The sequence below is a fragment of the Nicotiana tabacum genome, chromosome 6 (genome assembly GCF_000715075.1).
Source record: "Nicotiana tabacum cultivar K326 chromosome 6, ASM71507v2, whole genome shotgun sequence".
NCBI classification, from domain to species: Eukaryota; Viridiplantae; Streptophyta; class Magnoliopsida; order Solanales; family Solanaceae; genus Nicotiana; species Nicotiana tabacum.
This window is the reverse complement of record NC_134085.1, coordinates 22,125,554-22,136,682: the sequence shown is the minus strand read 5'-3', so window position 1 is coordinate 22,136,682 and position 11,129 is coordinate 22,125,554. Positions and strand designations below refer to the sequence as shown.

General features: G+C 36.7%; 1 protein-coding gene and 1 long non-coding RNA gene across 2 annotated transcripts; one reads left to right on the top strand and one right to left on the bottom strand.

Annotated features, from left to right (window-relative positions):
- Window positions 1–1,547: 1,547 nt before the first annotated feature.
- LOC107829818 (uncharacterized) lies at window positions 1,548–2,540 on the top strand. The gene is made up of 2 exons (XR_001658019.2): window positions 1,548–1,869; window positions 2,279–2,540. It is a non-coding gene; the product is annotated as an uncharacterized LOC107829818 (long non-coding RNA).
- A 3,854-nt stretch (window positions 2,541–6,394) lies between these two features.
- On the bottom strand, window positions 6,395–10,854 carry LOC107829819 (uncharacterized). The gene is made up of 4 exons (XM_075254615.1): window positions 10,289–10,854; window positions 9,078–9,488; window positions 7,561–7,628; window positions 6,395–6,674 (listed from the first exon to the last, which is right to left on the bottom strand). The coding sequence occupies exons 2-4, from the start codon at window positions 9,465–9,467 to the stop codon at window positions 6,599–6,601; spliced, it is 534 nt and encodes a 177-aa protein (XP_075110716.1). The 5' UTR covers window positions 9,468–9,488; window positions 10,289–10,854; the 3' UTR covers window positions 6,395–6,598.
- Between the last annotated feature and the right edge of the window lie 275 nt (window positions 10,855–11,129).

Here is an 11,129-nt window from a genome sequence, read left to right as displayed (position 1 = left end):
GCTAGATTAGTAATTTCCTCTTCATTAAATTAGGATTAACTAATTTTTGTAAATATTAAAATTAGATAATTAGTTTAATTTTGCAAATTAGATTAATTTAGGATTTTAATTAATTAGAGAAAAAGAAAAAGGAAAAACAAAGAAAAGAAAAATAGAAAAATGTATTTGGTCTTGATATATTGGGCCAAATTTTAATTAGCCCAATCAATTTCATCCCCAATTCCACCGTAGCCCAATCCAATACCCGGTCCAAATCCTCCAATAAATCAAAACGACATCGTTTCACACTATCAAATCCCATCCATTGATCTCTTTTGATCGAACGGATGAGAACTGACCAACCCCCACATTATATATGTCCTAAGCGATCCCCCATATCCTAGAGAACCCCCCCCCCCCCCCATTTCCCCGTCTCTGACCTAAAGCTTAACCCTAGTCGCCCTCAAATGCTCCCAATTTCATGGCCCAAACCATAGCCGCTGCTCGCCGGAAATCATTTCACGACAGCGGCTGGTCTCCAAACACCTCCAAATCTTCACCCTACAACCACATTTACCCCTCCTTTCCAAATCCATGATTTATTTCCCCCAAATACCCCTCAAACCAGTCAAATACCAAATCTGAAAATCCAAAAAAAAGCAACTGTTTCTTGCATATTTCATTCCTTCGTGATATTTTCGTTCGAGTAGTTCGAAACTCACCCCAAATGGTTTGTTCTTGACAAGAACAATCATTTGGAGTCAATTTTGAGCTATATCGAAGCCCAAGAAGAGATCCGCCTCAGCTCTTTCCCTGTTTCTCAAATAGGTACACCCTTGTCCTTGCCTGTTCGTCTAGTATTCTGATTGATGTTTAAGAAAACTAAAAGAAAAAAAATCACAGTGTTGTTTGTTTATCAACTTATTAGACTACTGTCTCATTTAGGTTTTTTATTATTTTATTTTTCGTTTGTTTGTTGTTCTTGTTAGCCAATAAGTTAGTCAGTAATATTAATCAGTCTAATCCGACTTCGTAACTGTCTCAGACGAGTCTTTGTGGTATTTTATATTCTTTCTTTTATTATTCTTCCTTTCTTCTTCTTCATAATTGTTTTCTTATTCAGTTTACCATATTTAGGATTTTCAGTGTTCTAGTTTTATGTGTTTGTTCATCTTGCTTATGCTAATATGAATTAGCATGTTTTAGTAGTTTCATTACATGAAATTCCTGCTGATTCCATCAATTTGATTCATATTAGGGTTTAGTTTAGTTTAGGGTTTTTGATGCTTATTATTGTAGGATTCAATTGCACTATTTTATTGCTTGATTGTTGTTTTGATTTGATTTCGGTTAATTACTGGCCCTGTCCCTGTTTGCTTGATTTGTATATCACTAGAAACTTGTAAGGGTCTAATTGAACTTTAGGATGATTTTCAGAAATTTTAGAAGAAAATATCTAGGAAAAGGAAGGTTCTAGAAGTATATCAGCTGTCCAGAATTGTTTAAAAGATGTTGAAAAATGGACAACTGTCCATTATTATCTGTCAAAATGATGTACTATCTAAGGAATTTATGATAGAATATTCTTTTGATGCTATTTTGGATATACACTATAAAAAGAAAGCCATTCACTCATTCTCATACACACACTCATCAGCATACAGACCTAAAAATCCTCTGAACAAAAAATCCAGCTTCCGATTTTCCTATTTTTCTTTCTTTTACAAAAATCTGGAAGGAATTTTCTTCGTGTTCTGGGTTCCTGAGCTAAGTTATGAACTGATACTGAAGTTGTGGTAGATATATACTGTTGTTCCTGGAGTTGCTGGACTTCATCTTCTGTTTTCAGAACATTATTTGATTATTTTTTGTTATTCCTTTGCAAGTTAGGTATGTTTACACATCCACGTTACTCCTATTTGAATGCTATATAAAAAATGTGATTTGTTTATTTCTTAATTATGTTTAACTGCATAGACTCATCATGTGCAATTGTTAAGTTCGTTTTGAATGGTCTTCTATGTTAAAGTTGTGATACTATTCATCCTCTAATTATGTTCAATTATTTGAACCTAGTATGTATAGTAGCTGAATTGGCCTGAGATTCCCTCTTTGTTATGCTTTGAAAGTATAAGTAGGTTAAAGTTAGATATTCAACTAGTCAGATGTTAATGGATAGTTTAATGTTTACTGCTGATAGCCGTCTAAATTCTGAGATAGGTGTTTTCTGTTTCAAGTAATTTTAGGAGGGTAATTTAATCCTAACTGTTTGCTCTGTTCATATCCAATTTGCTATAAGAGGATAGCCCAATGTTATTCCTTTATGAATCAAGAAATGATTTGCAAATAAGAAGGACAGTCAGCCAGAGACAGCTTGTTCCCATGGAAGCTCATAGAAATGGGTTTAGAATTAATTTGATATTATTTGTATAATGTGGGTCATTGTATTAGTGTTTTTCATCTTCATGTCATAGTTTATTGCAATTAAAGTATGAATATAACCAATTTTTGTATGTTAAAGTGGATAGGGTTTTAAACTGACTTTGTAAAACTGTTCAATCTATCATAATTGTCGTCATATGCGTATTGGGCTTAAGCCACTGTTTAATCTCTTATAATTGATTGTCATATGTGTATTGGGCCTGGACATATTTAGGCCCGCCACTATACAATCATGTTACCTGGAGTTCCTAAACTCCAATGTCGAGGCAATGTTACTCTAATTTGATCCATTCGCTTGAAATCTGCGCGGGCTAACTCCATTTGGCCCACTTGTTCTTATCATTATTGTGATCAAATCCAGTAGCTGTCAACATTAAATAACAAACAATTTTTATTCTCCAAACCTTTATGATGGACGGTTTTTTCCTGTTAATTGGTTAAAGTTACGTGAAAACTAGAATTACATAAATGTCAATCCCTTTAATGCCACTCTATCCAATTATATTTTTCTGTAATCCCTGGCCTTCTGCATGACCTCAAACTTAGGAAAATAATTTGTGAACATCCGTAGTTTGCTTTAGTAGAGTGCAATCTTTTGAAATAAATTAAGGCGTGTCATCCACAAATGAATCCCATGGCCCTCATATTAATACCAAAACTAGTGTGAAAAATACTTGGGACATTCATGACTAGTATAGAAAATACTTTGAATATTCGTAGTTTGTTTTAGGCGCGTTTATAATAAAATTATCATAGCTATGGGTACGGTTTCCGTGACGTAGCTGTGATACATAACTTCCAAATCCGGGGATATATTTATGTGACCCGGCCACAACTTCTAATAACGTTAATAAATTAAACATATTGTAGATCGTAGGTACGATTTCCATGGCACGATTTGCAATGCGTATCAAACAAACAAGTGTAGGACAATCGTAACTTGTTCCAGAATAATTCCATAAATAGTTAAAAGCAGTCAAAAGTTAAAATGCACACCAGGTTTAAAACATGTAGTAAATCAGGTAAATAGGCCAATCTTAATAGTTAAGCGACCATGCCTGAACCACGAAACCGGTAATATCTAACACCTTCTCCCGGGTTAACAGAATTCCTTACTTAGAATTTTTAGATTCGCAGACTTTTAAATAAAGTCGACTTTTCCTCGATTTGGGATTTTAAAAATGAACCGGTGACTTGGGACACCATAATAAATATTCCAAGTGGCGACTCTAAAAAAATAATCCCATTTCGATTTATGTCACTTTAATTGGAAAAACTCCCTTATATACCTCTCGGGTGTAAAAAGGAGGTGTGACAGCTCTGGCGACTCTACTGGGGAACAAAACCCAGAACTTCCGGTTCAGGTTCAAGAATTCAAGCTTAGAATAACTTTTATAATTGGCTTTTATTTATTATCTGATTGTTTATTACATGTTTGGGCCTAATGTATTAAATGCCACTTTTTACCGCTTTGATATTATTTGAACTGTATATAAACTGCTGCGAACCCCCTCTCTTCTAATCTTCTGAAAAGTGCATGCTAGCGTGAATTCTTTTCTGTTAGTGTCTTACCCTAATTTAGAACGAGGTTCGGACAAGTTACAATGCCGGATAATCTTTTGGTTACCGGTATGCTGCCCCTCCTAGTCTCGAGTTGTCCGCTCGGGTAAGTCAGGTCTAGAACAATACACCCAGGTTTTAAACCTAGAATAACACAGGCTCATGTCGGATCCCTATTAGGAACGCTTGCTTGCATCATGTGCATTTGACTTTGGGACTCAACACAGGGGTTGAGTCCGTCTAGGACAAGTGTACCCAAAAATTAAAAGACCATCCTGATGCATTTTTACGTGCTACTTATACAATTATTTACTTCGATTTGCATGTGTTATACCCCATTTTAACACGGGTCAAACTAGAGTATAACATATTGATAATTCTGAAGGTTTAATTAATTAAAGAGAGTCGCCAGCTAATTATTTTAACGGTGATTTAGGACACCAATTTTTGCTAAATAGTGCTTAAAGTTAACTCTATTTATGGTCTACTTAACCTTAGAAATTCTAGGTAAGGATTCTAATTATCTCAGGAGGAAGGGTAAGGCACCTTATGAGATCCATTACAAATGGTTAACCGGCCAAACTTAGGTTAATTGATTTTAAAAAATAAGTAGTAACATGTGTGTGCATTAAAAATATATTTGTTAATTGATTTAGAAAATATCTGTACAGTAATGTCATGAAGAGAAATGAGTCACTTTAGAATTGTATAAATTCATAATTGAGAAAGAAAATTGCTTTCAAGCATTTCAAACTCAAACGAATATTAGTTTGGACTTTAACTCTTATACTCTAGGAAAAGCTTTTCCATATGAAAATACAAAAAAGAGTATATCCTTAGAGTAACTTAATTTAAAAAACTGAGCTGAAATGCAACGCTTGATTGAAATATTTCTTGTCTTTCAAAAACTAGTTAGTTATACTTAAGTGGCGCTGCACCGTTTATGAAGAAAACTCCAACTTAACAATATTGGAAACAAAATTGATGACAAGCTCTCAAAAGTATCACTTTAACAAATTGACCTTACTTGAAAGAGTGTTAGGAGTATAGTAGTTTACTTAGAAAAATAGACACGTTAGTGGCAACTAGGTGGAAAGTTATTACTGATTTTAAACTTTTTATTCTAACTGCCATATCATGTGAGATAATATTAAGCCCGAGATAAAGAACCTAGATGATTAAATCCCAAAATTGAGATAAACACCAAACACACATAAATCAACAACAGTAAAAGATTAGGTACAATAAATAATAAAAGAGAATAAGAACGTCATAGGCTCCCCCAAGCGTTTTGCTTGTTTTCTTGTTATTTGGTGCATCTATGGAATATGGTATGTGATGACTCCATACTCGGGTAGAGTAACGTTGAGTCTCTATGTAACTCCACTACGAGAGTCTCAAATTAAGATTCAATTTTCTCCAAAGTGTAAATGCAAAGAAAGGGAAAATAAAGAATTAGGAGTCATCTAACAGCAATAGCATATAAAGACAATAAAACTATTATCACTTCTTTTGATTCATAAGAGGAACTTAGTAGTAAATAAGTCCATATTTAATTTCTTGCCTATATTACCGATGATGGTCAGCTTTTAGTATATAAGCCAGTTATCATCTATACTAAAAGGCAAAATTAAGGTCAATAAACAAAGCCAGCTTTCGCAAAGCAAACATCTATTTGTTCTTTATTAAAAGGATAACTAATTGGCGCAACTTTTAGATATTTTATAAGTTTACTATATAAACTGCGTAATATATAAGCCGACAATGTTCAAATAATTATTTTGTATGAACATACTTCAATTTCTAAATCAAAGTCGAGGTAGTTCTTCCTAAGGCCATGTTCCTAATAGGTGAAGGTTCAAATAATAATTTAATTTTCTGGAAAGAGCATAGTAACATACATGTTATATTATTGACAGGGGCAACAAGAGTTTACTTGAACACACAGTATACTCAGGACCTCAACCAAACAAACCATCAAAACCCAAAACATCATACAAACATAGTCGAACCCTCAAATCACCTCAAACAACACCAAAAACATGAATCGCATATGAATTCAAGCCTAATGAACATTGAATTTCCAAATTTCCACAACTGACGTCGAAACCTATCAAATCACGCCCGATTGACCCCACATTTTGAACACAAGTAAAAAATGACACCATGGACCTACTCCAACTTTCGTAATTAGAATCCGACCCCGATATAAAAAATTCCACTCCTGATCCAACTTTCCAAAAATTTAACTTTCGCCATTTCAAGCCTAATTCAACTACAGACCTCCAAATCACAATCCGGACACGTGTCACGACCCTAAACCCGAACCCGATCGTGACAGCGCCTCTCGTTAGACAAGGCCAGCCAACTATTCCCAATTCGATGTTAAACAGTTAAACAGTATGAAAAAAAATAGTCTAAAACATGGTTTAGTAATACTAAGCAGCAGATAATATCATAAAAGTGCGGAAGAACACCCATACACAGCCCTAACCGGGGTGTCACTAGTCACGAGCATCTAACACTGAATACCCAAAAGTAACTACAGAGTTTAGTATTGAACTAAGGACATAAAGGAAAAGACATAGGAGGAGCTCTGAGCTGCGAACGCCAACAGCTACCTCAAGACTCCTTGAATCCGCCTGAAGCTGGCAATGATCAGCACTCGAGAGCAGGACCAGCTACGCCTGAATCTACACACAGGGTGCAGGAAGTAAAGTGAGTACTCCAACTCAGTGAGTAACAAATGTAAATAACGACTGAAAGTAAGAAAACACGTAAGGCACAAGGCATTGTATAATTAAGCAGTAAAACCATTTAAAACAGTAAACTAGTGAAAAGTTAAGTAAAATTCTTTTTCAACAAGTAAACAGGGAATTGACAGGCTGTTAAGGTAAAGTAAACAAATAGAAGTTCGCCCCTCGAGCACAGTATCAACAAATCTGCCCCTCGGGCAACATCTCAGAACAATACCAGCCCATCGGGCTCAATCTCACATCACAATGGGTACACACGCTCATTGGGGGTGTGAAGACTACTGGAGGGGGGCCTTACGGCCCAAGTGCAATAACAAGCCATCTCGTGGCATCAACACTAGGCCATCGGCCTCATATCAATCAAGCCACTACATATCTCAGGCCCTCGGCCTTACTCGGTCAAAAATCCTTACAACCCACTCGAATAATAGTAAAACAGTGTTTCTCAGCCCAACAAAATTTAAAAATATCATTTAAGTATTAAAACTGAATAAACATGGCTGAGTATGAAAAACAGTGTAAAATAACATGACTGAGTTCAAGTATAAAGTCAAAACAGTGAGGAAATTTTAATAAATATCCCCGAATGGTTCAAGTAGTTGGTACGAAGCCCAATATGGCATTCAACCCAAATAATGATGATAGCAAATAGATTTCAGTCAAATACGAGGTAAAATCATCAATCGGGACGAACCAAGTCACAATCCCCAATAATGCACGACCCCACACTCGTCATCGAGCGTGTGTCTCACCTCAATATAGCACTACGATGTGCAATCCGGGGTTTCAAACCCTCAAAACATCATTTACAATCATTACTCACCTCGAACTGGCTAAATCTCTAGCTCGTGATGCCTTTGCCCCTCGAATTGGCCTCCACTCGCGTCGAATCTAATCCAAAATCAGAACGAGGATGTCAAAATAGGCTAAAGGAACGAAGCCCAAGCGAAAACAATCAATAAATGGCACAAATCCCGAAATTACAAAAACCCGACCCACGTCTCGGAATTCAGAAATTTTTACACCAATAAATTCCTTATCTCCCCACGAGTTCATACATATCAAAAGTTCCGAAATCCGACCCCAAATAGTCCATCAAATCCTCAATCAAAAGTCTCCAATTCTAAGCCCTAGTTTCCCCAATTTTAAATCCTTAATTTCCATGATTTCTAGCTCCAATCCATGAAATAATAGCATAGAAACGAGTTTTAGGTCCAAATTCCTTACCTCAATGAAGTTCCCTTGAAATCCCTCTCTCAAATCATCCAAAAAGCTCCCAAGCCGAAGTAAAAAATGGTGAAATTAGCTAAAATTCGCGAAGGCCACAATTTATGCCTTCTGCCCAGGCCTTTTCGCATCTGCGGTCCCATACCCGCTTCTGTGGTACCGCATTTACGGTTATTTCTCCGCTTATGCAAAAATCATTTATCCAGCCAAAAACGCATCTGCGATCACATTTCCGCATCTGTGATGTAGCAGATGCGGTCCACCTAACCGCTTCTGCGGTCTATTCCCGCCTGGACCTTTTTCTCTTTTGCGATAGCTCTCCCGCACGTGCAGGGTCGCACCTGCGGCCCCCAATCCGCAGGTGCGAAAATACTAGAAGCAGCAATTCAGCAGCTGCAACAACAATTCAAACTTTCCATTAACCATCCCAAATCACCCCAAGGCCCCCAGGAGCTCAACCAAAAGCACAAACATATCTCAATACCTTATTCAAACTTGTTCCAATCATCAAATCACCTCAAACAACATCAAATCACCCAAAACACATCGGATTCAAGCCAAACTTTCTAAAATCTTCCAAATTCCGCTTTTGATCAAAAACCCAACCAAACCACGTCCGAATGACCTGAAAATTTGCACACATATCCCAAATGACCCAACGAAACTACTACAATCCTCGAAATTCCATTCCGACCCCTATATCAAAATCTCGCCTATCAACTGAAAATCGCCAAAATATCAACTTCGCCAATTCAAGCCTAAATCAACTTCGAACCTCCAAAACCCATTCCGATCACACTCATAAGTCCCAAATCACCTCCCGAATCTAACTTAACCACCGGAACACATATCTGAGCTCTCTAACACGTAAGTCAATATCCGGTTGACTTTCCCAACTTAAACTTCCTTAAAAAGAGACTAAGTGTCTCAAACCTTACCAAAATTATTTCGGATTCGATCCGACCAACCCAATACCACATAACACGGTTAAACAAAGCATAAAGAAGCAGAAATGGGGGAAACGGAGCGGTAACTCATGAGACGACTGGTCGGGTCATCACATCCTCCCCAACTTAAACAAACGTTCGTCCTCTAACGAGTCAATAAACATACCTGAAGCCTCAAACAGGTGAGGATATCTGCTCCGCATCTCCTGCTCGGCCCCCAGGTAGCCTCATCCACGGTTCGACCTCTCCACTGCACTTTCACTGAAGCTATATCCTTTGAACTCAACTTCCAAACCTGACGACCCAAAATAGCTACTGGCTCCACATCATAAGTCAAATCATCATCCAACTGAACCGTGCTAAAATTCAGAACATGAGACGGATCCCCAATATACTTCCGGAGCATAGAAACATGAAATACTGGATGCACACTCGACATGTTGGGCAGCAAAGCAAGCTCATAATCCACCTCCCCAATCCTCCGAAACACCTCAAAAGATCCAATGAACCGCGAACTCAATTTCCCTTTCTTCCCAAATCTCATAACACCCTTCATGGGAGAAACCTTCAACAGAACCTTCACACAAACATTAGGATACCTTATTTTAGTCGAAAAATACTAGCGGCAGGCCTCTTCACTAACATTGAATGATGAGTGCACTTTAAGCTATCAGATTCCAAAATATAAAGAAGATTTATGGTCATGTAAGTCATGATTTCTAGGACTGAGAGGAAAAGACTTAAGTTAATAATCTACTTAGAATAGAATCAAACAATATGCATTCAACCATTAGCGTGAACCTTTTAGACTATTTTTATAGTTTAATAAATCAAGGATAAATACTAGTAGTAGTTACTTTAAACCTATAGGCATACATTGTATGGTTTAACATACTACAAACATTTTATATTATTTAAGCCAGTAATCTTCTAGTTACAGAATCTATTATCCTTCAAAGGAAACCTAAATATGATTTCTAGATTTGAACCTAATACCGATGCTTATTACAAGTGTTTATATAAAGCAGCAAGAGGCATATTCATATCGATATATTAGATGGCCATAATATATAAAAAAAAAATACGATCTCTACTAATATATCACTACTATAAGATAGCAACTAGTCCTGCTTTTCTTTAACAAAAGAAGAAAGAAACTTTAAAGAAATAATTTTGAAAATATGAGACAATAGCCCATGAGAATATTTTGCTAGTCAGGTTTTCCTTTAGTATCAATTAGATTAGAGAGACGCGATGAGCAACTAAAGCATGGTTTTAACGCTGAAATTACTCTTTGAAAAGGAGGAAATAAAACAAATTCAGATTTACATTATAAACATAATTAAATACAAAAATAAAGAAAAGAAATGAGCTGACCTGCTTCGGAGCAGTGAACCGGGGTCTTTTACCTACAATCGAAATCCGACCATGAACTCGTCACCTCGAACGTGGACGAAAGAATAAATGAAAAACAGCAGCTCTGTTTTGATTTAAAACCCACAGAAATCAAAAAGTAGCAAAGGTGGAACAGATAAGATTTGATGAAAATTTTCTTAAATAGTGGAAGCAAGCAAAGAGTAGCGGGTTTGAGGGTTAGAGGCAGCGGCTGAAGCTTTAACTTAGAGGGGATAGAGGTGCGGCTCAGAGCCTCAGGTTAAAGAAGGGTGCTGAAGCTTTATCGAAAATCTCTTCAAATGCGGGTATTTATAGGCTGATTTCAAGGGTTCTTAGTTTGAGCGGGATTTCGAAATTGAGTGAAAAGCTATTGAATGTTTGAAATTTGAACATTGATGTTGCAGAAAATTAGTTGAGGTGCAGAGCTTCTTGTTCAAAATGGTAATGACAAATTCTGCCATGACCGAGCAGGGATGAAATTTTGTGAAGAAGAGAAAAGAGAGGAGAAGAAGTGTGTTTTTGGAGAAGGGAATGGCAAAATTAAAACCATAATTATTTTAGGTCTTTGAGAGTGAAGTCATGGATTTCAACCGTTAGATTAAGAGTTTAAACGGCTGAGATTATGCCTGGCTTATTTATCAAAACGACGTAGTTTTGATGGGGTTCTAGAGTGCTCTATGGTTGGGCTAAAGTGGAGGATTTTGGGCTGCTGGTTGGGCGAATTTGGGCCGACTTTGGCTTGGACTGCTGAACATTTTCCTTCTTCCTTGTACATTCTTTGAGCTTCTATTTAAAATAATTTTTATGAGCCACATTATATAAT

Coding starts and splice junctions, on each gene's coding strand:
- LOC107829819 (XM_075254615.1), bottom strand. CDS start 9,467: ATGAAGGGTGTTATGAGATTTGGGAAGAAAGGGAAATTGAGTTCGCGG. Junction 7,629..9,077: donor TCACCTGTTTGAGGCTTCAG/GTATGTTTATTG, acceptor ATTTTGGATTAG/ATTCGACGCGAGTGGAGGCC. Junction 6,675..7,560: donor AGAGATTTAGCCAGTTCGAG/GTGAGTAATGAT, acceptor CCCTGTGTGTAG/ATTCAGGCGTAGCTGGTCCT.